This window comes from Octopus sinensis, linkage group LG24 (genome assembly GCF_006345805.1).
Source record: "Octopus sinensis linkage group LG24, ASM634580v1, whole genome shotgun sequence".
NCBI lineage: Eukaryota > Metazoa > Mollusca > Cephalopoda > Octopoda > Octopodidae > Octopus > Octopus sinensis.
The window spans coordinates 807,501-832,500 of record NC_043020.1 but is presented as its reverse complement, the minus strand read 5'-3'; the positions used below and the strand labels follow the sequence as shown (position 1 = coordinate 832,500).

Sequence of the window (25,000 nt, the reverse complement as noted above, 5' to 3'; positions counted from 1 at the left end):
ATGACGATTATGATGAATAGGAAACCAAGATCCGCTCCTTCTTTGGGGAAATTCCTGGATCAAAGTCTTGAACTAAAAGCTTGTCACAAACTTTCCTCGGCATAAGCTGCCGATACCAAGAGAATAAATGTCTCATTTATCACTGTTCGTAGTCAAACCTCGATAGCTTGCAACTGTTAGACATCAGACATAAATTGCACCAGAAATTGATTAATTCTAATTTATCAGAAAAAGGAAATACTGACAACAGAAGAATTGCTGAAGCATCATAAATCAGTGTTGCAGAGAGAATTGAGAAGAAGCGAGAAGGACACAGGCATGGTCAAGTGGTCTAGCAGATATTCAATTGGCATTTGATGAAAGGGATTCATAAGCAACGTGCTGCTGCTTGCCAAAAACGGATATTTGGTCCTCACCAATCATCTGTTGCTCCTCCCCTCATCTAAACATGCATCCATTTCGATCAAAGTCTTGTAAAGGAATTTGGTAGACAGAAACTGAAAGAAACCTATTTCTTTACTATCCACAAGGGGCTAAACACAGAGAGGACAAACAAGGACAGACAAACGGATTAAGTCGATGACATCGACCCCCAGTGCGTAACTGGTACTTATTTAATCGACCCCGAAAGGATGAAAGGCAAAGTTGACCTCGGCGGAATTTGAACTCAGAACGTACAGACAGACAAAAATACCTATTTCTTTACTACCCACAAGGGGCTAAACACAGAGAGGACAAACAAGGACAGACAAACGGATTAAGTCGATGACATCGACCCCCAGTGCGTAAGACTGGTACATTTAATCGACCCCGAAAGGATGAAAGGCACAACGTTGACCTCGGCGGAATTTGAACTCAGAACGTACAGACAGACAAAAATACCTATTTCTTTACTACCCACAAGGGGCTAAACACAGAGAGGACAAACAAGGACAGACAAACGGATTAAGTTGATTACATCGACCCCAGTGCGTAACTGGTACTTATTTAATCGACCCCGAAAGGATGAAAGGCAAAGTCAACCTCGGCAGAATATGAACTCAAAACGTAGCAGCAGACGAAATACCTATTTCTTTACTACCCACAAGGGGCTAAACATAGAGGGGACAAACAAGGACAGACAAACGGATTAAGTCGATTACATCGACCCCAGTGCGTAACTGGTACTTATTTAATCGACCCCGAAAGGATGAAAGGCAAAGTCGACCTCGGCGGAATTTGAACTCAGAACGTAGCGACAGACAAAATACCTATTTCTTTACTACCCACAAGGGGCTAAACACAGAGAGGACAAACAAGGACAGACAAACGGATTAAGTCGATTATATCGACCCCAGTGCGTAACTGGTACTTATTTAATCGACCCCGAAAGGATGAAAGGTAAAGATGACCTTGGCGGAATTTGAACTCAGAACGTAGCGGCAGACGAAATACCGTTAAGCATTTCGCCCGACGTGCTAACGATTCTGCCAGCTTGCCGAAAGAAACCTGTCATATGTGTGTGTGTGTGTGTGTGTGTGTGTATTTGTATGTGTGTTTATGTTTGTCCCTGTAATTTGATGGTTTGGCAAAACAGACCAATAGAATAAGTAAAAAAATAAATACTGGGCTTGATTTCCTTGACTAAACCCCTCAAGGTGGTGCTCCAGCATGGCTGCAGTCTGATGCCAGAGACAAGTAAAAGATAAAAGAACAAAAGTCAGTGATGCTGAGGGTGTTTCAAGTAATGGATGAAGCATTTCGCAGACCTTTGCCAATAGAGGGGCATTTTACAGAAGAACTTATTGAGGAAATGGATAATTCCCATTGCATCAGCACCATGCTTGAAGTATGGAGGTGATGTAAAGAATGATTTCTATATAACCACCTCGATTGATTGAACCACAGTTCAAAGGTGTTAAATCAAATAACGGTAAGTTTTATGATATTTCTTTACTTGGTAAAGTATTCTTCGGATTCTGGTTGGATCATTAACAGACAAACATACTGTATCTGATGACACATATGATGTACAATGTTTCGCAAAAAAAAAAGAAAGAAAGAAAGAAAAAGCTGCATAAAAAGTGTATAGAGGAAGGCCAAGATTTTGTTGACCAGTTGGGTGATTAAAAAGAAAATTTTACTAAATAAAAAAAGGACCTGCTAGGTACTGTTTTCTAGCATACACTATATTCAAAAAACAAGTTAGGATGGTCATGGCTGGACTAGTTGATCAGAAAAAAGTGGTAGACTACAGGCTTGCTTCTTTGTAGTCTGTCTCTGTTGCTGTTAAATAAGTTGACATTTTTGTCTTTAACTTTTCACTTGTTTCAGTCCATTGGACTGCGATCATATTCCACTGGTCTCTTTTGCTGAACTGTTAAGTTGCAGGGATGTAAAGAAACTAACATTGGTTCTCAAGTTGTGGGATTAGGGACAAACACACAGAGAGAAAAGAACAGGCTTCTTTCAGTTTCCATCTACCAAATCCACTCACAAGGCTTTGGTCAACCTGAGGTTATTGAAGACGCTTTTCCAAGGTTCCATGCAATGGGATAGAACCCAAGACCACAATATATTTCTTTATTGCCCACAAGGGGCTAAACATAGGACAGACAAACAAGGACAGACAAAGGGATTAACTCAATTACATCGACCCCAGTGCGAAACTGGTACTTGATTTATCGACCCCGAAAGGATGAAAGGCAAAGTCGACCTCGGCGGAATTTGAACTCAGAACGTAACGGCAGATGAAATATAGCTATGCATTTCACCCAGCGTGCTAACGGTTCTGCCATTTTGCTAAGTCAGATGAAAACTAAGCTGGCAAGAATGATTGAAGCTAATGCATTAATGATTATGGAGTTTGGGAGGCTGGTGGCGCAATGACCCAACCAAACTGCAAGTCTAGTATTTAACCCTTTAGCGTTCAGATTAATTTGTCAAAAGTAATCCTTATTTACTCTTTTACTCTTTTACTTGTTTCAGTCATTTGACTGTGGCCATGCTGGAGCACCGCCTTTAGTCGAGCAAATCGACCCCGGGACTTATTCTTTGGAAGCCCAGTACTTATTCTATCGGTCTCTTTTGCCGAACCGCTAAGTAACGGAGACGTAAACACACCAGCATCGGTTGTCAAGCGAGGTTGTGGGGACAAACACAGCCACACAAATATATACACACACACATATACATACATATATATGACAGGTTTCTTCCAGTTTCCGTCTACCAAATCCACTCACAAGGCTTTGGTCGGCTCGAGGCCATAGCAGAAGGCACTTGCCCAAGATGCCACGCAGTGGGACTGAACCCAGAACCATGTGGCTGGTTAGCAAGCTACTTACCACACAGCCACTCCTGCGCCTATTCACATTTATTCACATTTAAAAAAATTTATCTGATATTATTTTGTACCTTCAAGATAGGAAAGATGTAATTGCTTATTTTTGGAGTGACATTGCTGGGTAGGTGTGAGATGCATGTTCTGGCCAGTTTGAGCATAAAATGCGTAGAATATTTGGGCCGGATACAGTCAGTTTAAACACTAAAGGGTTAAAATATGTTCATGCAGGGAAACAAAGTCTTAAGATTCAGCACAAATGCAGACGAACCTCTTCTTGTATTTTAATTAAGATCTGAATGAAATTCATTTTAATATTTCAAACACCTTTCATGTGATGAAATAAAAAGCACCATCCGACCGTGGCCGTTTGCCAGCCTTGTCTGGCACCTGTGCCGGTGGTACGTAAAAAGCACCATCCGATCGTGGCCGTTTGCCGGCCTCATCTGGCACCTGTGCTGGTGGTACGTAAAAAGCACCATCCGATCATGGCCGTTTGCCAGCCTCGTCTAGCACCTGTGCCGGTGGTACATAAAAAGCACCATCTGACCGTGGCCGTTTGCCAGCCTCGTCTGGCACCTGTGCCGGTGGTACGTAAAAAGCACCATCCGACCGTGGCTGTTTGCCAGCCTCGTCTGGCACCTGTGCCGGTGGTACGTAAAAAGCACCATCCGACTGTGGCCGTTTGCCAGCCTCGTCTGGCACCCGTGCCGGTGGTACGTAAAGAGCACCATCCGATCGTGGGTGTTTGCCAGCCTCGTCTGGCACCTGTGCCAGTGGTACGTAAAAAGCACCATCCGATCGTGGCTGTTTGCCAGCCTCGTCTGGCACCTGTGCTGGTGGCACGTAAAAAGCACCATCCGATCACGGCCATTTGCCAGCCTCGGCTGGCACCTGTGCCGGTGGTACGTAAAAAGCACCCACTACACTCACGGAGTGGTTGGCGTTAGGAAGGGCATCCAGCTGTAGAAACACTGCCAGTTCAGACTGGGCCTGGTCAAGCCTTCTGTCTTCCCAGACCCCAGTTGAACAGTCCAACCCATGCTAGCATGGATTCAGTGCAAATACAGGGGGCTCTGTTTTTTGTATTTTAATTAACATCTGAACAAGAGGTAGTTTTAACATTTAAAACCCCCTTCATGTAGTAAAACAGTCTTAGGATATTTGACACAAATGCAGGTGATTCTGGTCTCTTATTTTAACGAAGCTCTGAACGAGAGGTTAAAACAGAGAAAATACAAATGTACAATACTTTTGCTTGTAAATATGTTGCACCATCAAAGAATTCTGTATTCTCTCCATTCTGAAAGGCAGGTGGACTTTCAAAAAAGAATGTAACAATTCCTTTTCACATTTACAACATACGTAAGAGGTAACTTCCTATTTCTCTCTCTCCCTCTTCTCCCCACTTTCAATCTATCTCTCTTTCTACCTTTCTCTCTCTCTCTCTCACTCACTGTGCCCCCTCTCTCTCTACTCTTCTCTGTTCCTCTATCTTTCTCTTTCTCTCTAACCCTCTGTTTTTCTCCCTCTCTCTCTGCACTTCTATTTCTTTCATTCTCTCTCCCCTCTGTTTCTCTCTCTCTCTCTGAACGTCAATTTCTTTATTTCTTTCTCTCTCCCCCTCTCTACTCCTCTCTGTTCCTTTCTCTTTCTCTCTAACCCTCTGTTTTTCTCTCTCTCTCTGCACTTCTATTTCTTTGTTTCTTTCTCTCTCCCCTCTCTGTTTCTCTCCCTCCCCCTCTCTGTTCCTTTCTCTTTTCTCTCTCTCTCTGTTTCTCTCCCTCCCTCTCCTCTCTCTCTCTGCCCTCTCTATTTCTCCTTCGCACCGCCCCTCTCTATCCATATCCCTCATTCTCAGCCTCCCCCCCCTTCTCGCCCTCTCCACTCCGAAGCAATACAAAGCCTACCGATGCTGTTGCAACAGGGAAAAAGCGAAGCAGGTGATGTTTACGATTCCATTCCGGCATTTCTGCTGCTCATTGGTGGAATTTCCACTACAAATCGGTCTCATGTTCTATTACATACTAGTAATGAAAATGTCAGTGGTTACCTTTTCAAGTCACTCATTCTTCCCTAGAGAAGCGAAGGAAAGAAAAGTGGACAGAAAGACAGACAGACAGAACAAAATAAATTGCCTTCCACCCCGTTGCACATACCTTCACCATTTTGCTTTCAAACCCAACTACAAAGAAAATGTCATTTTCATTTTTACTTGCGTTATTCATTTCCTTTTTCCTCCAATGTCATTTGATATATAGATTTCTGCATGGCCATTGTTCGTAGCTGGAGGTTTGCGTTTTGACTAAAAGTGGAATTGCTAAACTTTGCCAACGAGGAAAAAGCCAAGTTCGTTTTCAGCTAATAATTCCAGTATGTAAACAACACCATTGATAAATCATTATGTGTTTATGTGTGAGTCACTCTGTGTGTGTGTGTGGTGTGTGTGTGTGTGTGTGTGTGTGTGTTGTGTGTGTGTGTGTGTGTGTGTGTGTGTGTGTGTGTGTGTGTGTGTGTGTGTGTGTGTGTGTGTGTGTGTCTGTGTCTAAAGTGGAATGCTAAACTTTGCCAACGAGAAAAAGCCAAGTTCGTTTTCAGCTAATAATTCCAGTATGTAAACAACACCATTGAGAAATCATTATGTGTTTATGTGTGAGTGTGTGTGTGTGTGTGTGTCTGTGAGAGAGAGAGAGAGGGCCCTGCTAAATAGACTTACGGAAAATGTTTGGTTGAAAGTTAAATGGTAGTAGCTGAGATAAGGAAAGCGAAATGGTGCAAGATGTTTGCAGGAAAGACATCAGTTGCACATTGATGCTAATTTGGTAATGGTCGGCTGGTGATTAAAGAACTGTTGGCAGGAACAACAAAGAGATCAGCTTCAGCGTTCTTCAACATAACTGTTTGTTGTATGAAGAACTACAAAACTATGATATATGGTGTGGGTGCAACCACAGACATTGGTTACAGAACTGAAATGGAAAGAGAGGCTAAAAGGGAAAAAATGCAGTGAGTATGATATGACATAGCAGACCTGTGATTAAAGGATCAAAGGCATTCCAGCTGTGACCATCCTGACTTGCTTTTGAACAGTATCGTGTGTATACAGAACTAATGTGTAATTTGGAAGTAGCTTTGGTTTCTATTTCCAGCAAGGTACACAGCTTCCTAAAAGACTTCTGGATAAAGAAAAAAGATAAATCGCTGAAGTCGACTTTGCCTTTCATCCTTTCAGGGTTGATTAAATAAATACCAGTCACACACTGGGGTCGATATAATTGACTTAATCCGTTTGTCTGTCCTTGTTTGTCCTCTCTGTGTTTAGCCCCTTGTGGGTAGTAAAGAAATAGGTATGGTAACATTCACTAAACCCAAACAGTAAACTGATTGTTGATATGAAGGGTATCTGGTCAATAATGCACCCCACCTCACGTACACAATAAGAAGTACGTACATAGCAACAAAAGTTGGTAGTTTTCTTTGTTGCTGTGCGTACCAGAGGAAACACAACCGCGAGCTGTTGTGCAACCCATCCAACCCAACCCAGCAAGGAAAAGCAAAGATGATGATGATGATGATGACAACAGTGTTGACAGCGACAATGATGACAGAGATGATGATGACGACGATAGTGATAATGACAGTGATGATGATGATGATGTCAATGATAACAATGCAATGATGATGATGAATGTCAAATAACGACATCATGTAATGAGTCAGCTTTTAAGAACATGAAATTTATCAAACATTTTTTTTTTTTTTTGCTTTCCTGCAAGAAAAAGAGCCAGATTAAAATTCAGCCTGACCTATTTAATCATTAAAAATCACGGAATAATTACAGAGCAATCAAGAATTGCTAGTTCACTAGAAAGAAGACTTCTTAAGACAAGAATCTGATTGAAGCCTTTTTTGTTAAAATACCAACAAAAAAAAGAAAAAAAAAAGAAAGAAAGAATGAAAGGAAAGAAGCTATTTCTAACGATAGATTTATTGAAGGAGTTTCGGTCTGGATTTTTTTGAATTTCATCTAATTAATTGTACAGTTTCATTCTCATTTGAACACGTTTTATCTTATCCTTTTTATCTTTAGCTGGTTTCAGTCATTGGAGAGCAGCCGTGCTGGAGTCTAAGTCAAACAAACCAGCTCCAGTAATTATCTTTTAAAATGTAATACTTATTCTGGTCTCTTTTGCCTAACCATTATACATTATACGGATGTAAACACACCAACACTGGTTGTCAAGCAGCAAGGAGGACAAACAGCCACACTGATATGGGTTGGAGGGTTTGATTAGAGCCAGCAAGCCAGAGAGCTGCACCCAGGTTTCAGCCTGATTTGGCAAATACACACACATACACACACACATTCTTTTATTCTTTTGTTTCAGTCATCTGACTGTGGCCATGCTGGAGCACCGCCTTCAAGGATTTTAGTTAAACAAATCAACACCAGGACGTATTTTTTAAACCTAGTACTTATTCTATCAATCTCTTTTGCTGAACTGCTAACACACCAACACCAGTTGTCAAGTGGTGGGTGAGGTGACACACATACACAAAGACACACATAGATACCCCCCACACACACACATGCACACATACATATATATGATGGGCTTCTTTCAGTTTCCATCAACCAAATCCACTTACAAGGCTTCTGTCAGCCTGAGGTAATAGTAGAATATACCTGCCCAAGGTATCATGCAGTGGGATTGAACCTGGAACCATGTGGTTGGGAAGTAAGCTTCTTATTTCTTTATTGCTCACAAGGGGCTAAACATAGAAGGGACAAACAAGGACAAAGGGATTAAGTCGATTACATCAACCCCAGTGTGTGACTTGTACTTATTATCGACCCCAAAAGGATGAAAGGCAAAGTCGACCTCGGTGGAATTTGAACTCAGAAAGTAACAGCAGATGAAATACCTATTTCTTTACTACCCACAAAGGGTTAAACACAGAGGGGAAAAACAAGGACAGACAAATGGATTAAGTCGACTTACATCGACCCCAGTGTGTAACTGGTACTTATTTAATCAACCCTGAAAGGATGAAAGGCAAAATCGACCTCGACGGAATTTGAACTCAGAACATAACGGCAGACGAAATACCAATAAGCATTTCACACGGCGCACTAACGTTTCTGCCAGCTCGCCGCCTTACCACACAAGCTTCTTACCTCACAACCATGGCCTGTGCCTATAATATATATATATAAATTGCAGGTAGGAATGCTGTATTTCATTTTGCAACCGTAATAAATGACCAAATATATTAAAGATTTATAAGTCAATACTGTGTCCTACTTTTTGTATTAACTATGCGATATAATCACTTTTATGCTTATCTCCACCGATTTCCTACAGAGTTTAGAGTCAACACTGAAGGTTATGGTGTTTTGTATATGAATACGTCTTTGTGAGAAATGTGATCAAAGATAGAAAGATAGGTAAATACCTATTTTTCGATCTTTGATCACATTGCTTATGCACATGTATTCCTATATGAAACATTGTAACTCTCTCACTCTAAATTCTATAGAAAATCTGTAGAGATAAACTTAAAGTGATATATATATATATATATATATATATATATATTATATATATATATATATATATCATCATCATCATCATCATTTAGCGTCCGTTTTCCATGCTAGCATGGGTTGGACGGTTTAACTGGGGTCTGTGAAGCCGGAAGGCTTCATCAGCCCAGTCAGATTTGGCAGTGTTTCTACGGCTGGATGCCCTTCCTAACGCCAACCACTCCGTGAGTGTAGTGGTTGGCGTTAGGAAGGGCATATATATATATATATATATATATATAGATATATATATATATATATATATATATAATATATAGTATATAAGTATTTTCTTCTTTTTCTTTTTTCTAGTTTCAGCTCAGAGCTGTGGCCATGCAGATGCACTACCGTTTTGTGCAACACTGTTGTTACTAAGAGCCTCCTCTAATATGTGGCACATGGTGAAGAATGGAGTTTGATATAGCTACCCTCATTTGCAATATATATATATAATATATATATTAAAGGAGGTGAAGAAGAAAGTGAAGAAAATGAAGGTGAAGAAGATGAAGAAGAAAAAGGAGGTGAAGAAGAAAAGGAAGAAGAAGAAGAGGTCAAGAGAACGTGGATAGCAAGTGTGTAGGCCAGAGGCTGGAGTATGGCTGATGACGTCACATCAATCAGTCTGGCAGCATTTTCTCAAAGGTGGAAAAAGCAAAGTTGTTTAGGGATGTTAGTAGTAGTAGTAGTAGTAACAGTAGTGTCCCAGAAGCAGGAACAATATACTCCGTCATGGGCTTCATCCGAGAGCCTTTGTAGACGATTAGCAGTTGTTGGTCAGGGGGATGGCGGGCGGGGTTGAACAAGAAGTGCCCCAATGTTTGCTACGTTGAAACTGTACCAGAACAGAAAACCCCCGATGACTACGACGACAACAACAACAACAACAACAACGACGACGACGATGATGGTGATGATGATGATGATGATGGGGGGTAGTCGGTATCAAAAGGGACTCAGTGGCAGATCGTGACCAAACATATTAATTAGAACACACAATAATCTGTCGTAATGCGTAAACAGAATGTAACGATGAGATTCGAGTCAGAGAGAGAGGAGAGTGTGGCTTTATGTGTCTTTAAATACCAACTGTGACAAATGAACAGGTTAATTCAGTCGTGGAGACAACCAGAACCGATGGTGAACTAGTGAAATAGGCACTAATTAGTCATAGCTACAAGAATTCTTCCTTATATAATATAATGTCTGTCTCTGTCTCATTCGTTCATTCATTCTTTTCTTTTTTTTTTTGTTTTGTTTTTCCTTTTTTTTGGTTTGTGCTGTTGTTGTTGTTGTTGTTTTGTTGTTGTTGCTGTATTTCTTCTTGACAACGAAATAGGATCAATAGAAATCTGAAAGACTTAATACATTGGTGGAAGAGGAGGGGGAGGAGATGAAGAAGAAGAAGAAGATGGAGAAGAAGCTGGTGAAGAAGAAGAAGAATAAGAAGAAGAAGAAGAAGAAGAAGAAGAAGAAGGAGAAGAAAAAGAAGATGGAGAAGAAGAAGAAGAAGAAGAAAGATGGAGAAGAAGACAAAGGAGAAGAAGAAGAAGAAGAAGAAGAAGAAGGAGAAGGAGAAGACGAAGAAGAAGAGGAAAAAGAAAAGAAGAAGAGAAGAAGAAGAAGAAGAAACTAATTTAAAATACTGCTATTTCTTTAAATTTCACAAGATGCAAATGTTGGTAGCGTGCCTTATGATGATGATGATGATGATGATGATGATGACGACCATGATTATGATAACCATAATGATGATGATGATGATAACTATGATGACAATGATGATGGTGATGACTATGATGTTGATGATGATGGTGATGCCCACTTGTATGATAATGATCATGTCTGAAGAAGGAGACATGATTTGTATGTTGATTATATTTGAATAACAAGATGTGCATACATCAGCCATATTTCTCCCTCCCTCTCCCCCCCACCCCCCCGCCCCCTGCTCTGCCGTTCTCAGAAAACATTGAAATAATTAGCAAGAACAGCTTGGAACTCGTGATAGACGACGACACACAGCGCTGTACGACTGGCCTACCTGTCAGAATTGACATCAGACGGAACGAGAGTCTCCATTGTGAGGAAGTTTTCCCCCCGTCTCTAAAACTAACGAACATATAGGCCAAGGAGTGGCTGTGTGGTAAGTAGATGGAACAAGGTTCCACTGAGATAGAAAGTGCCATGGTGGTGGAACGGCACACAAAAGCTATGCTGTACCTTTGGATTTGCCAGTGACGTGGAGAGCAGGGTCACACTTCATGGATAACAACCTGTCCTTCATATCATGTGGCCCAAGCTTGAATAAATAAAAAAGGCGCAGGAGTGGCTGTGTGGTAAGTAGCTTGCTAACCAACCACATGGTTCCGGGTTCAGTCCCACTGCGTGGCATCTTGGGCAAGTGTCTTCTGCTATAGCCCTTGGCCGACCAATGCCTTGTGAGTGGATTTGGTAGACGGAAACTGAAAGAAGCCTGTCGTATATATGTATGTGTGTATATGTTTGTGTGTCTGTGTTTGTCCCCCTAGCATTGCTTGACAACCGATGCTGGTGTGTTTACGTCCCCATCACTTAGCAGTTCGGCAAAAGAAACTGATAGAATAAGTACTGGGCTTACAAAGAATAAGTACCGAGGTCGATTTGCTTGACTAAAGGCAGTGCTCCAGCATGGCCACAGTCAAATGACTGAAACAAGTAAAAGTGTAAAGAGTATCCTTTCAGAGTCATACAGGCTCAGAGGGCCAGTTTTCCAGTTTCTGTGGCACATATATTATTTCCCCCTAGGACAGGATGCTGGGTCATCACAGGATTGCTCATTTTTGCCAGCTGAGGGGACTGTCCAATAATTGAAACCACAATCTTACAGTTACGATTCCAACACTCTTACCACTAAACCATGCACCTCCACCAGGCTTGGATCATATCAAACATCCTATATTGGACAGATAGAACTAGACGAAACACTGGAGAGGACACTCCAGCCTCACCTATGCATCAACACAAGAGATGAAAAGTTACTAGTCCCAGCATCACTGGGACGACCCGCAAGAGTGGCTTGTATGAAAGAGACTGTTATTCGTGTACCAAACTGTTCAGCCACAGACAATACTACTCCAGTCCAGTGAACATCTAGAAACCTCATCCATGGTCATTAATGATGGAGGAAGCTTCAGAAAAGGCCAAGAGACAGGCTTGGAAAGAATAGTAGAAAGATAGAGGTGGAGCAAGGAACAATATCAAATAGCTGGAAGAAAAGCAACCTGACAGGTATGAATGAAAGGCGGCGAGCTGGCAGAATCGTTAGCACTCCGGTGAAATGCTTAGCGGTATTTCGCCTGCCGCTATGTTCGGGGTTCAAATTCCGCCGAGGTCAACTTCGCCATTCATCCTTTCCGGGTCGATTAAATAAGTACCAGTTACGCACTGGGGTCGATATAATCGACTTAATCCATTTGTCTGTCCTTGTTTGTCTTCTCTGTGTCTAGCCCCTTGTGGTTAGTAAAGAAATAGGTATTTCGTCTGCCACTACGTTCATAGTTCAAATTCCGCCGAGGTCGACTTTGCCTTTCATCCTTTCGGGGTCGATTAAATAAGTACCAGTTACGCACTGGGGTCGATATAATCGACTTAATCCATTTGTCTGTCCTTGTTTGTCTTCTCTGTGTCTAGCCCCTTGAAGGTAAAAAAGAAATAGGTATTTCGTCTGCCACTACGTTCATAGTTCAAATTCCGCTAAGGGCGACTTTGCCTTTCATCCTTTCGGGGTCGATTAAATAAGTACCAGTTATGCACTGGGGTCGATATAATCGACTTTATCCGTTTGTCTGTCCTTGTTTGTCCCCTCTGTGTTTAGCCCCTTGTGGGTAGTAAAAGAAATAGGTATTTTGTCTGTCGTTACATTCTGAGTTCAAATTCCGCCGAGGTCGACTTTGCCTTTCATCATTTCGGGGTCGATTAAATAAGTACCAGTTATGCACTGGGGTCGATATAATCGACTTTATTCGTTTGTCTGTCCTTGTTTGTCATCTCTGTGTTTAGCCCCTCGTGGGCAGTAAAGAAATAGGCATGAATGAAAGAAAGACATTATATAAGAAAGAATTCTAGTAGCTATGGTTATTTAGTATCTATTTCACCAGTTTTTACTTCAGCACTGGTTGTCACCATGACTAAATCTGTCCATTCATCACAGTATTTAGCATAATCTCAGCTGATCCAAGATTTTCAACTCCTTATGTTACATACCTGGAGGTCTTGCTATATTTGCATTAAATATGCAAAAACCAGCAGTGTTTTCCCTCAGATATACTGTTGATATAAATCTCTGCTTGTATTTATCAACTTGACTAATGCCAAGTTCCACTGCCACTCTCTAAGTAGCGCGGGTTGCAGAAAGAAAGTTATGCAGCAAACAAGAAATGCAATGTGCAATTGCTTTGACAACACTCAAAACGTCCAATCTTGCCTGAAACAATCCCATTTATGCTCATACGATGAAATAGCGGAACTAAGGGAAAAGCAAAAATCTTTGCCATTAGTAGTTCTGAATGACACATGCGTCTAGTGGAAAATTACAAAAAGAAAAGGTAAAGTAAATCTAGCCAGATAAACAGAAATTCAAAGATTACATACATTATAAGAGAAAAATATCTATCTATCTATCTCTGTCTATCTATCTGCCTGTGTCTGTCTGTCTGTCTATCTATCTATCTATCTATCTATCTATCTATCTCTGTCTATCTATCTATCTATCTCTGTCTATCTATCTATCTATCTATCTATCTATCTCTGTCTATCTATTTATCTATCTATCTATCTATCTCTGTCTATCTATTTATCTATCTATCTATCTATCTATCTCTGTCTATCTATCTATCCATCAATCTATCTATCTATCTGTCTGTCTGTCTATCTGTCTATCTATCTTTCCATCAATCTATCTATGTCAGTCTGTCTGTCTATCTATCATTCATCAGTCTATCTATCTATCTATCTATCTATCTATCTATCTATCTATCTATCTATCTATCTATCTATCTATCTATCTATCTCTGTCTATCTATCTATCTATCTATCCATCTCCGTCTATCTATCTATCTATCTATCTATCTATATCTGTTCTGTCTATCTGTATCTGTCTGTCTGTCTTCCTACCCACCTACCTACCTACATACCTCTGTATCTATATCTAAACAGGTACAGGAATGGCTGTGTGGCACAAGAACTTTGCTTCACAACCACATGGTTCGAGTCCCACAGCCTAGCATCTTTGGTAAATGTCTTCTACCACCACCCCAGGCTGACCAATGGACTGTGAGTGTATTTGGTAAACAAAAACTTATTACATGCACCTTGTGTGTATATATGTATATAATGGAATATCCTGTCAAAGATGATGTATGAGTGTCCACTCCCTCCAGCAAACTGACATTACCTGTACAGGTGCACGAGAGTGCCATACGTCAGATGTCCAAATGATCACAGAGCTATGAAAAAAGAAGTGTTTATCTAAAGAGCATAACACACCACCCAGTCCAGGAATTGAACCCACAATCTAACAATTGTGAAAGCAATACTCTAACTTCTAGGCTATGTGCCTGTATAAATAATAAAATCATCATAATCATCATCATCTTCGTTTAGCGTCTGTTTTCCATGCTAGCATGGGTTGGACGGTTCAACTGGGGTCTGGGAAGCCAGAAGGCTGCACCAGGCCCAGTCTGATCTGGCAATGTTTCAGACTAGGCCTGGTGCAGCCTTCTGGCTTCCCAGACCCCAGTTGAACCGTCCAACCCATGCTAGCATGGAAAACGGACGCTAAACGAAGATGAATCAGTTCAAAAAAAAGATACAGTGAACTAGGGTGTGGGGAGTGATAATTCCAAATGTTTCAGTAAGAGCCCTTCTTAAATGAAAAGCCAACAGGGGTTTCTCTTTAATTTTATCCCGGTCGACTTTTCCCTGAAGAACTGTACCCGACATGTTGGACTTTCCATTGCCTATGTACTATTTTTGTCAACTTTACTAAAGAATACAAGTCTTACTGACGCAGACCAACATGAGTCTCTTTTGATTCTGTTCTGACACACACACACACACACACACACACACACACACACTGTAGTCTGGGAGGCAGAGCTGATTAACTTTATGAAAAGAAGACGTCAGTTCATTTTTTTTTTTTTTTTTTTTTTTTGCATTTTACTATGCCACAACCATTCAATGTTAATTATATTAATTTCAGTTTTACAATAAAATAATACAGGACTATCATAGTTCCTCTTACATAGTCTGAACCTAATTCTTCAAATTAATAATTTTTTGCCATGTTATTGTTGAGATAATCAACAATGTGGTGAATATAATAAAATTTTCAAAGGGGAAAAAAAACAACAAAAAAACAAAGTAAAGAGAAATCAAAGATAATCAAGCATGCTGTCCATCCTCTGCTGTATAATATATTAATGTGTATATAATAGATATAAACAGTCCCAATTTATTTCGCACAATAATAACATTTAAACATGGATGGCTGGGTCAATAATAGAATAATGAACAACAAGCTGGAAGATTAATAATTAATCTCCAGTCTATGGCATTGTGATGTAATATTTTGCTCTTAGTGACCATCTTTGCCAAACTCAAAAGAATGCACCAGCATGGCCTTGGTTCTGGTGATGGTTAAAAACAAATCAAAGAACAAAAAAATAAATAATCTAAGTGGTTCCTCGATATAAACTAAATTGTTTAACTTGTATTGTTGATAAATGAAAGGACTACTAATGTCACCGATAACATGAACCAACAGCAATTAGTGAGGGTTGATTATGACATCATCATCATCATCGTTTAGTGTCCGCTTTCCGTGCTAGCATGGGTTGGACGGTTCAACTGGGGTCTGGGAAGCCAGAAGGCTGCACCAGGCACCAGTCTGATCTGGGAATGTTTCTACGGCTGGATGCCCTTCCTAACACCAACCACCCCGTGAGTGTAGTGGGTGCTTTTTACATGCCAGACAAGGCTGGCAAACGGCCACGATCAGATGGTGCTTTTTACGTGCCACCAGCATGAGGTTGGCAAACGGCCACGATCGGATGGTGTTTTTTACGTGCCACAGGCACAGGTGCCAGGTGAGGCTGGCAATAGCTACGATCAGATAGTGCTTTTTACGTACCACCGGCACGGAGGCCAGGCAAGGCTGGCAATGGCAACGATCGGATGGTGCTTTTTACGTGCCACTGGCACAGGTGCCAGGTGAGGCTGGCAACGGCCATGATCAGATGGTGCTTTTTATATTCCACCAGCACAGAGGCCAGTTGGGGTGGCGCTGGAAACAGCCACGTTCGGATGGTTCTCTTACGTGCCACCGGCACTGATATCACAGCTACAATTTCCATTGATGTTGATCGATTTCAATTTTGATTTTTTGACAAGGAACAATAAGAAGAAGCAGGCCCAGCTTTTAAAAAGAACAAAATAACAGTAACGTCATTGTTGTACGGATTATGGTAGCATTGCATATGAGTTGATCAAAGCTACTTAAGGACAGCAGTGACTCCAGTGTGACCTTTTAATTAGTGTAGTACAATATGACATGACAAAACTGATGAATGATTGGCTAGTTTGCAGAGCTAAATTCGATTATTCCCAAAGAAAAATAACATCAGTGATACCTTGGTATGCTCTCCAGGAGATATTTGTTTGTTAAGATTATAATTTTCTTAGTAATTAAAGGTGATTTTTAACTCTCACTGCGCAGATTAAATTTATGCCTTCCATTCATTCCCAAGATGGTGATGTAATGTAACACGCTAATCATATGCAAATCAGTTCTTGCAATCCCTTTCCGTTGTCCAGAAAAAACAACAAAAACGGGCATCATATGAATTGTAAAGAAACCTGAAAAGTACCCCACTATCGAAAACAAGTCGACTCAGTTCCTGTGTCTCAGGTGCACATGCATGGAACCAAATATACTCAGTTCCTGCGCATATTGCATTTGAAGACCAACTGCACACCACATACAATGAAGTGGAGAATCGTGGAGAAATTGATGCCATTTGTAAATCTTCCTCATCATTTAACGTCTGTCTTCCACACTAGCATGGTTTGGATGGTTTGACAGGAGCTGGCCAGGTAGACTACACCAGGCTACTGTGTTGGTCTTGGCATGGCCTTTATGGTTGGATACCCTTCCTAACAACACCAATTACCTCAAAGAGTGAACTGAGTGCTTTTTATTTAAATGGATCTAAAAAATGAAACTTATGTGTAGCTGAAAGATCACACTTTTTTTTAGGTCCAAGGAAATACACACATACATACATATACACATACATACACGCATACATATGACAAGCTGCTTTCTGTTGCTATCTGACAAATCCATTCACAAGGTCACCAACCATTTCCATCTCTGCATCAATTAGTTTTGACTGTCGCCTGAAGCATTGTGCTGGTTCTTACAGCTGATATTTTCAACACTAATTGGAATCGGTAACACTTCAGACAAACATATATCATTCAAATTCTTCGTTACGTCAAAATTAAATTCAGGATAACTTTCATTTATACAGAAGTTGATCTCATACTGGTAAATACTTGTTTAAAATAACACAAATACAAGAAGCAAAGTTGCAAATAATGACAGAGTCAACCGTAGCAATAAAACCCATCATGTTATAGTCAGAACTACCTGATAGACAAGTTGTTTCCTCTCTATGTCTCTTCTACTGCTACTACTATAGCCTCTGTTCTCTCGAACTGGCTAACCGTACACTCCCACCATTTCCTGCCCCTGCCTCTCCACTTTCTCTAATTCCACTTAATGAAATAAGCTTCTCCTCATTTTGTAACTCATCATCATCATCATTGTTCGACCATGGTCGAGACAATGGAATTTACCATGCAGCGCCAGACTTCACGGTCCATCATAGCATTACGGAAGTCCTGTTGCTGGATGCTTGTATCCCTGGAGATTACATCAGGGTAGGAGAGTGTGCGCCCTCTGGTATCGCAAGCAGATGACTTCCAGATGAGAATAATAATAATATAATAATAATAATAATAATATCATTGTTCGACCGTGGTTGAGACAATGGAATCTACTATGTTACGCCAGACTTCCCGGTCCATCATAGCATTACGGAGGTCTTGTTGCTCGATGCCTGTTATCCCTGGAGATTACATCAGGGTAGGAGAGTGTGCGCCCTCTGGTATCGCAAGCAGATGACTTCCAGATGAGAATAATAATAATAATAATAATAATATAATAATAATAATAATAATCATTGTTCGACCGTGGTTGAGACAATGGAATCTACTATGTTACGCCAGACTTCCCGGTCCATCATAGCATTACGGAGGTCTTGTTGCTCGATGCCTGTATCCCTGGAGATTACATCAGAGCAGGAGAGTGTGCACCCTCTGGTATCGCGAGCAGATGGCTTCCAGAGGAGAATAATAATAATAATAATAATAATAATAATAACAATAACAATCATTGTTCGACCGTGGTCGAGACAATGGAATTTACCATGCTATGCCAGAATTCACGGTCCATCATGGCATTACGGTGGTCCTGTTGCTGGATGCCTGTATCCCTGGAGATTACATCAGGGTAGGAGAGTGTGCACCCTCTGGTATTGCGAGTAGATGGCTTCCAGAGGAGAAGAGTAGAAATTGCCACGTTTTCAGCTCTACAACAATGTCCAGCAAACTGGACTCTCCTACCTTTCACAAGAGATAACACAGGTGGTAGTTTCCCATATATTTGCATTTTGGTTGGATGACGCTTCCACGAGAGATTTTGAGCTCTCATAAGGAGGCGAGTGTAAGTTCCATCCAACCGCCTCTCAAGCTTCTTTGATAACGTCCAGGTTTCTGAGCCATATAGTAGAATTGGTTCGACTGTGGCTTTGAAGATTTTTAAGTTTGAAGTCTCTTCTTAGATTTGATGACCAGATGTGACTGAGAGAATAATTACCAAACTTAAAGAGAGAAAATAGGCACCACTGAGATCGAGAGCAAAGGTGGTGTTCCAGCATAGCCACGCAGTTCAGTGACCGAAACAACTAAATGACAAAAGAGAAAATGACTCCTGCCTTCCACCATGACCACCACCACCACCAAAACTATGCAAACCTTGAAGTCTCTACTTAGATTTGATGACCAGATGTGACTGATAGAATAAGTACCAAACTTAAAAAGGGAAAATAGGTACCACCGAGATTGAGAGCAAACTCTTCCAGGTGGTGCTCCAGCATAGCCACGCAGTTCAGTGACTGAAACAACTAAATGACAAAAGAGAAAAAGACTCCTGCCTTCCACCACGACCACCACCACCAAAACTATGCAAACCTTTTTCGAGATAAAATAAAAAATGTCTCTTACTTGAGCTCTGTGGCCAACTGTTTAAGTTCGATATTCTGTTTGCGGAGTCTGTCTAATTCATCCATTGCATGGCGTAATTGCCGTTCTGTACGATGTGATGTATCGGTGTTTTGGAACACTGTGCTGCTCATGTACATCATTATGACCAGCCAGAACCCTAGCAGGGCAGCTACCACCTTCCATGTCCGCATGCTACTCATGCATCACCCTGAAGGGAAAAAAAGAAAAAAAAAGAAAAAAATGAAGTGTGAGTAAAAAACATATATAAAACAACACATTATAGAAAGTTAAAAAATAAAACAAAAGAAATCTTTACGGAGATGTACTTGCATAGCAAGTGACCTGTTCTGAGATCGTGTGCTGGAACGAAAACAACTGCAGCGTGGAAGGTGTTTGTAAGGCATTTAAGAAACACAAAAACCGTTAGATTCACTTCAACATTTAAATTTAATTTATCAAAATATTTTCAGCGCTTTGAGACCGCGACCTGTTCACTGACAAAAATCTGTGCTGCATCTCTTCCACTCAGCAAAAGAAATCTGTCATTAAATAAAATCTTCAAAAGAATGTGGATGTGTAATAAATTATTTCTTTGGCTGCAATGAAGATGGAGATTTTTTTTATTTTGCTATGTTTTAGCCTTTTTTTTAAAGTGGTTTTTGTGTCTTCTCTGCAAAGAAGTAAACACTTTGGTGAAGTGAAGTGATCCAACACTGGATTTGAAATGAAAATCCAGGAACACAATTCATCAAAGATACTTACTACTACACAACAGTGTGTGTGTGTGAGTATGTATGCATATATATCATCATTTAATGTCCTTTTTTCCATGCTGGCATGGGTTGGACAGATAACCATAGGGCTACAAACTGTCTGAATCGTATAGCAAAATTAGTCAATAGAGTAGCATATAGAAAAATTAGTCGATAAACCATATAATTATAAATTATTTTATTTTATTTGTGAAAATAAGTCAGAAACTATGGTTCAGGAAATAGGAGGTAAATATTTTTATTTTTCATTCCCTTCGAGAATTTACCCCTAATTAGTGGTTTGGACTTTAGCTGTTCCTTCTAGCGTAAGGGATTCCTATGATGGAAACCGCTCAATGTATTTTATATATATATATATACTGTATTTTATACACACACACACACTGTATTCACTCATCTGAAAGTTGCATCACAAATTTAGTGTTATATTTTGGTACAAGTCTTTTCCTGTCATAGTTTTAGCTTCGAGCTGTGTAGAAGTCGCACCCTAGTTTTTTCAGTTAAAAATCAACTTTTGAGTAAATACGCCATATAAATACGCATATAAATATATAGACGTTGATTGTTTATATCAAGTTATAAATATAAAAATGATCTCACACTAAACTGAAGTTATTTCATACAATACTTTTGGGTACTGTGCATGTTTATTAAACTTTTACAATTAAAAGGTTGATAGTGACTTTGAAGTTTTAGCATGCTGTTGACAAAGGCAAGCAAACTGAGACTTCAGTCACGGACAAACTGTTCCTACTAAAAGTTTAATACACACATACACATACAAAGACAACTGCAAACATAAATGCCTACAAGCATATATGCATATACATACATACCAACACAAGTGTGTATCTGTGTTCACAGATAAATATAAGAGTTATAAGAGAAAGAAACAAAAAAAAAAAAAGGAAATGGAGTGAATGCTTGTTTGCTGAGTGCAATTTTAGCTTTTGTTTACAAACACTATAATATTACAATATTACAAGTTTCAGTATTACATGATACATAAGATAACATCTGATGTATTATGTAATGACAATATCCAGCTATTAATAGGTTACAAATACACACACACACACATACATTCCGTCCCATATATATATATACACTGTGGAGGAGTGTGGTTTAGTGGTTAGGGTGTCAGCATCATGATCGTAAGATTGTGGTTTCGATTCCTGGACCGGGCAACACGTTGTGTTCTTGAGCAAAACACTTCATTTCACGTTGCTGCTGTCCACTCAGCTGGCAAAAATGAGTAACGCTGCGATAGACTGGCGTCCCGTCCAGCTGGGGAACACATATGCCATAGAAACCTAAGATAAAATATACTATTTCTGAGATATTTCAGTTACACACAAACATTAGTTTTCTTGATTTCATTTCTTTATTTAAACTATATATATATATGTATGTGTGTATGTATATATATATATGTGTGTGTGTATGTGTTCATATATATGTGTGTGTGTGTGTATATACACATATATGTATATGTGTGTATGTGTATATAGATATAAATATATATGTATATATATGTGTGTTTGTGTGTATACATATATGTATATGTGTGTGTGTGTGTGTGTGTATATATATATATATATATATATATATATATATATATATATATATATAGGGAGAATTTACAAAAAACAAAAGACGAAGACAGGTGGTGTAGACAACGAACAGATGTATTAGTATAATGCTCGGGAAGTGAAAAAGTCTTTAATGTTTCGAGTCTACGCTCTTCCACAGAAAGGAACACAGAGAGAAACAAGGAGAGAAAATAAAGAATGTATAGTGGCCAGCCCTCTATCATATATATATATATATATATATATATATATATATATATATGGTCTTATTGTCCAAGATGTTGTGCCACATGACTTACTTGAAACTTTGCAGTTGCAAACTTCTTAATCACAAAGTGATAAAACACACACACACAAACGCTCACACAAATATAAGGAATGTGCTTGAATGGCAAGTGTTATGATCCGAGATCATCTGTTGGAACTAAAACGACTGCAGTGTGAAAGACACGAGTTAAACCATTCAGAAACACACAAAGACGGTTAACTTCACTTTAACATTTATTGTATGTAAAATGCTGTCAAAATTTTCCGTGCTTGAAACCGCGACCTGGTCACTGACAAATTGTGCCACAGTTTTGTGCAGTGACCAGGTTGCAGCTTCAAGCAATGAAAATTTTGACAGGAGATTACAAACAATAAACGCTTAAGTGAAGCAAATTGTCTTCGGGGTGTTTCTGAATGGCTAACTTGTGTCTTTCATGTTGGATTCATATATGTATGTATGTGTATATATGTATATATATATATATGTGTATATATATATATATATATATATATATATATATATATGTGTGTGTGTGTGTGTATATATATATGTATGTATGTGTATATATGTGTATATATATATATATATATGTGTATATATGTATATATATATGTATGTTTGTATATATGTGTGTGTATGTATGTATACATACATGTGTGTATATATGTGTGTGTGTGTGTGTGTATAAATTTATATCTTATCAAGATATATATCTATTTATATGTATAAATCTACCTATGTATATATCTATGTATATCCATCTATATATATATGCGTCTATCTACATATACACACATCAGTACAGATATATATTTGTGTGTGAGTGTGTGCATGTGTGTGTGTATAAATATATATGTGCATGTATGTATATATATATATATATATATATATATATATTAGTATAATTGCTATTCTTTTGTATACAAGATGAAAGTAATTGCTATTCACTTTTAGCAGGAGGGTGTATGGTCACATGTGTGTGGTGTGCACAACAGTGTGTGTGTGTCTGTGTGTGTCTGTCTGTACGTGTATGTTTGTGCTAGTATACTAGGTTTACAATACTACAATACATACTTAAAGAATCTCTCTCTAACCAACTCCAAAATTAAGACAAATAGACTCTTCAATGCTAAGTGAGATTTAACTGTTAATTGGCACACAATTGTTCAGTATCTTCTCTGGAGACACAATAGATATCTTTCACAAAAGGAAGGTGACAATATATGAACTGTTCACCTGTTGACTCATAGGTAGGTATCTATTATGAACCTAACCAAGTGTACAGCTGGCTAGAGTTAAGGTTAAGATATTTAAATTATCTTTCAGCAGCTCCTTATTAGCTTTATGAAGTGTGGAAATAATACAGATTTGCTATAGAAGTGTCTGAGGTAGCAATGATAACAGATCATTAGCGAGTGTTGATGTAACTAATACATATACATATACACACTGATAAAGAGAGAGAGAGAGAGATGAGACTACTGCATATGTATTTAGTACATAGAAGAGCCACCTGAGGTACTATTGTTGCCAAGAATATACACACACACACACACACATATATAATATATATATACATAGACTGGAAAAACTGGGATGTATCTCATACCCACCCACCTCTCTCTCTCTCTCTCTCTCTCTCTCTCTATATATATATATATATATATATATATATATATATATATTTTAGTATGTGACCTCCTCTGTATCACTATCGATTTTTTTCCTCTGTCTTCCTTCTCGGGATCTTTCTTCTCCTATGTTTCCGACGAAAAGCTCCGCTCGAAACGTCAAACCCTCCTTCTTCCCTTCTTTCCTGAGCGTCCAATAATACTTTATTTGTTCCACGTCCTTGCGTTGTTGTCTTTTTGTTTTCTTGTTTGGATTAACTTTATATATATATATATATATATATATATATATATATATATATATATATATGTCTGTATTTATATCTAATTGTCTGATATGATAAAGCTAATATCAAGGGAAAAATTTTTGTACCAAGATTCAACACTAAATTAGGAGTTTGACTTGTATACAAATAAATATAAACGTGTGTGCATGTGTGTGTGTGTGCGTGTATGTGCGTGTGTGTGTGTATGTATGTATGTGTGTATGTATGTATGTATGTATGCAGGTGTGTGTGTATGTATGTGTGTATGTATGTATGTGTATGTATGTATGTATGTATGTATGTATGTGTGTATGTATGTGTGTATGTATGTATGTATGTGTGTGTGTGTGTATGTATGTATGTATGTATGTATGTATGCATGCATGTATGCATGCCTGCTTGTATGTATGCATATATGTATGTATGTATGTATGTATGTAGGTATGTATGTATGTGTGTGTATATATGTATGTATGAGATGCAGGCCTGGCTATGTGGTTGAGAAGTTTGTTTCCCAACAACATGTTTTGGGGATCAATTATGCTATGTGGCATCTCCAACAAGTGCCTTCTACTATAGCCTCAGGCCAACCAAAATTTAGAAAATATGTTTGGTAAACAGAAACTAAAAGAGTCCACTCCTGTGTGTGAGCGTGTGTGTGTTTGTGTGTGTGCACACGCGTGTATGTATGTATGTATGTGTACGTATGTATGTATCTATGAGCTCTTTTTGCCCTTATGGAATAAAATTAATTACACTACTCTAGTTCGTTACTTTTATTCCTGAAATAGCTCCATTGATACAAATCTTAGCTCCTGATTACACTGAACTGAATATATATAAAGTAGCACACAATGTGTGCCCTGTCTGTTGGATGAGGGAGAAGACACACAGTTTCTAAGTTCAAATCTTGCCAAAGATTTATCCTTTTACATGGTTGACAAAATATACTCCAATAATGTATTTCTCTGTTTAAACCCATGCTGCTCCTCTAAATGGAAACCTTAACTGTCATCGTGGTTTTGTGTCACGGAGCAAAGCAGACCCTGCCGACCCCTCAAGAAAACACATAGTAAATGATCCGCAAGAACTCCAGCAAACTGAGCCCTCAGTTTATTCCATTTGCCAAAAGGTTTGTAGGGAACCAGCAAGGCTTCAAGAGACACATT

At 39.2% G+C, this 25,000-nt stretch overlaps 1 protein-coding gene across 1 annotated transcript in view; it reads right to left on the bottom strand.

Annotated features, from left to right (window-relative positions):
- Window positions 1–25,000, bottom strand: part of LOC115224035 (alpha-(1,6)-fucosyltransferase) — a 248,718-nt gene that overhangs the window by 132,351 nt on the left and 91,367 nt on the right. Inside the window, exon 2 of the mRNA XM_036513073.1 lies at window positions 19,302–19,509. Within this exon, the coding sequence (XP_036368966.1) occupies window positions 19,302–19,501 (200 nt within the window). The 5' untranslated portion in view covers window positions 19,502–19,509. The remainder of the gene's footprint in view (window positions 1–19,301; window positions 19,510–25,000) is intronic.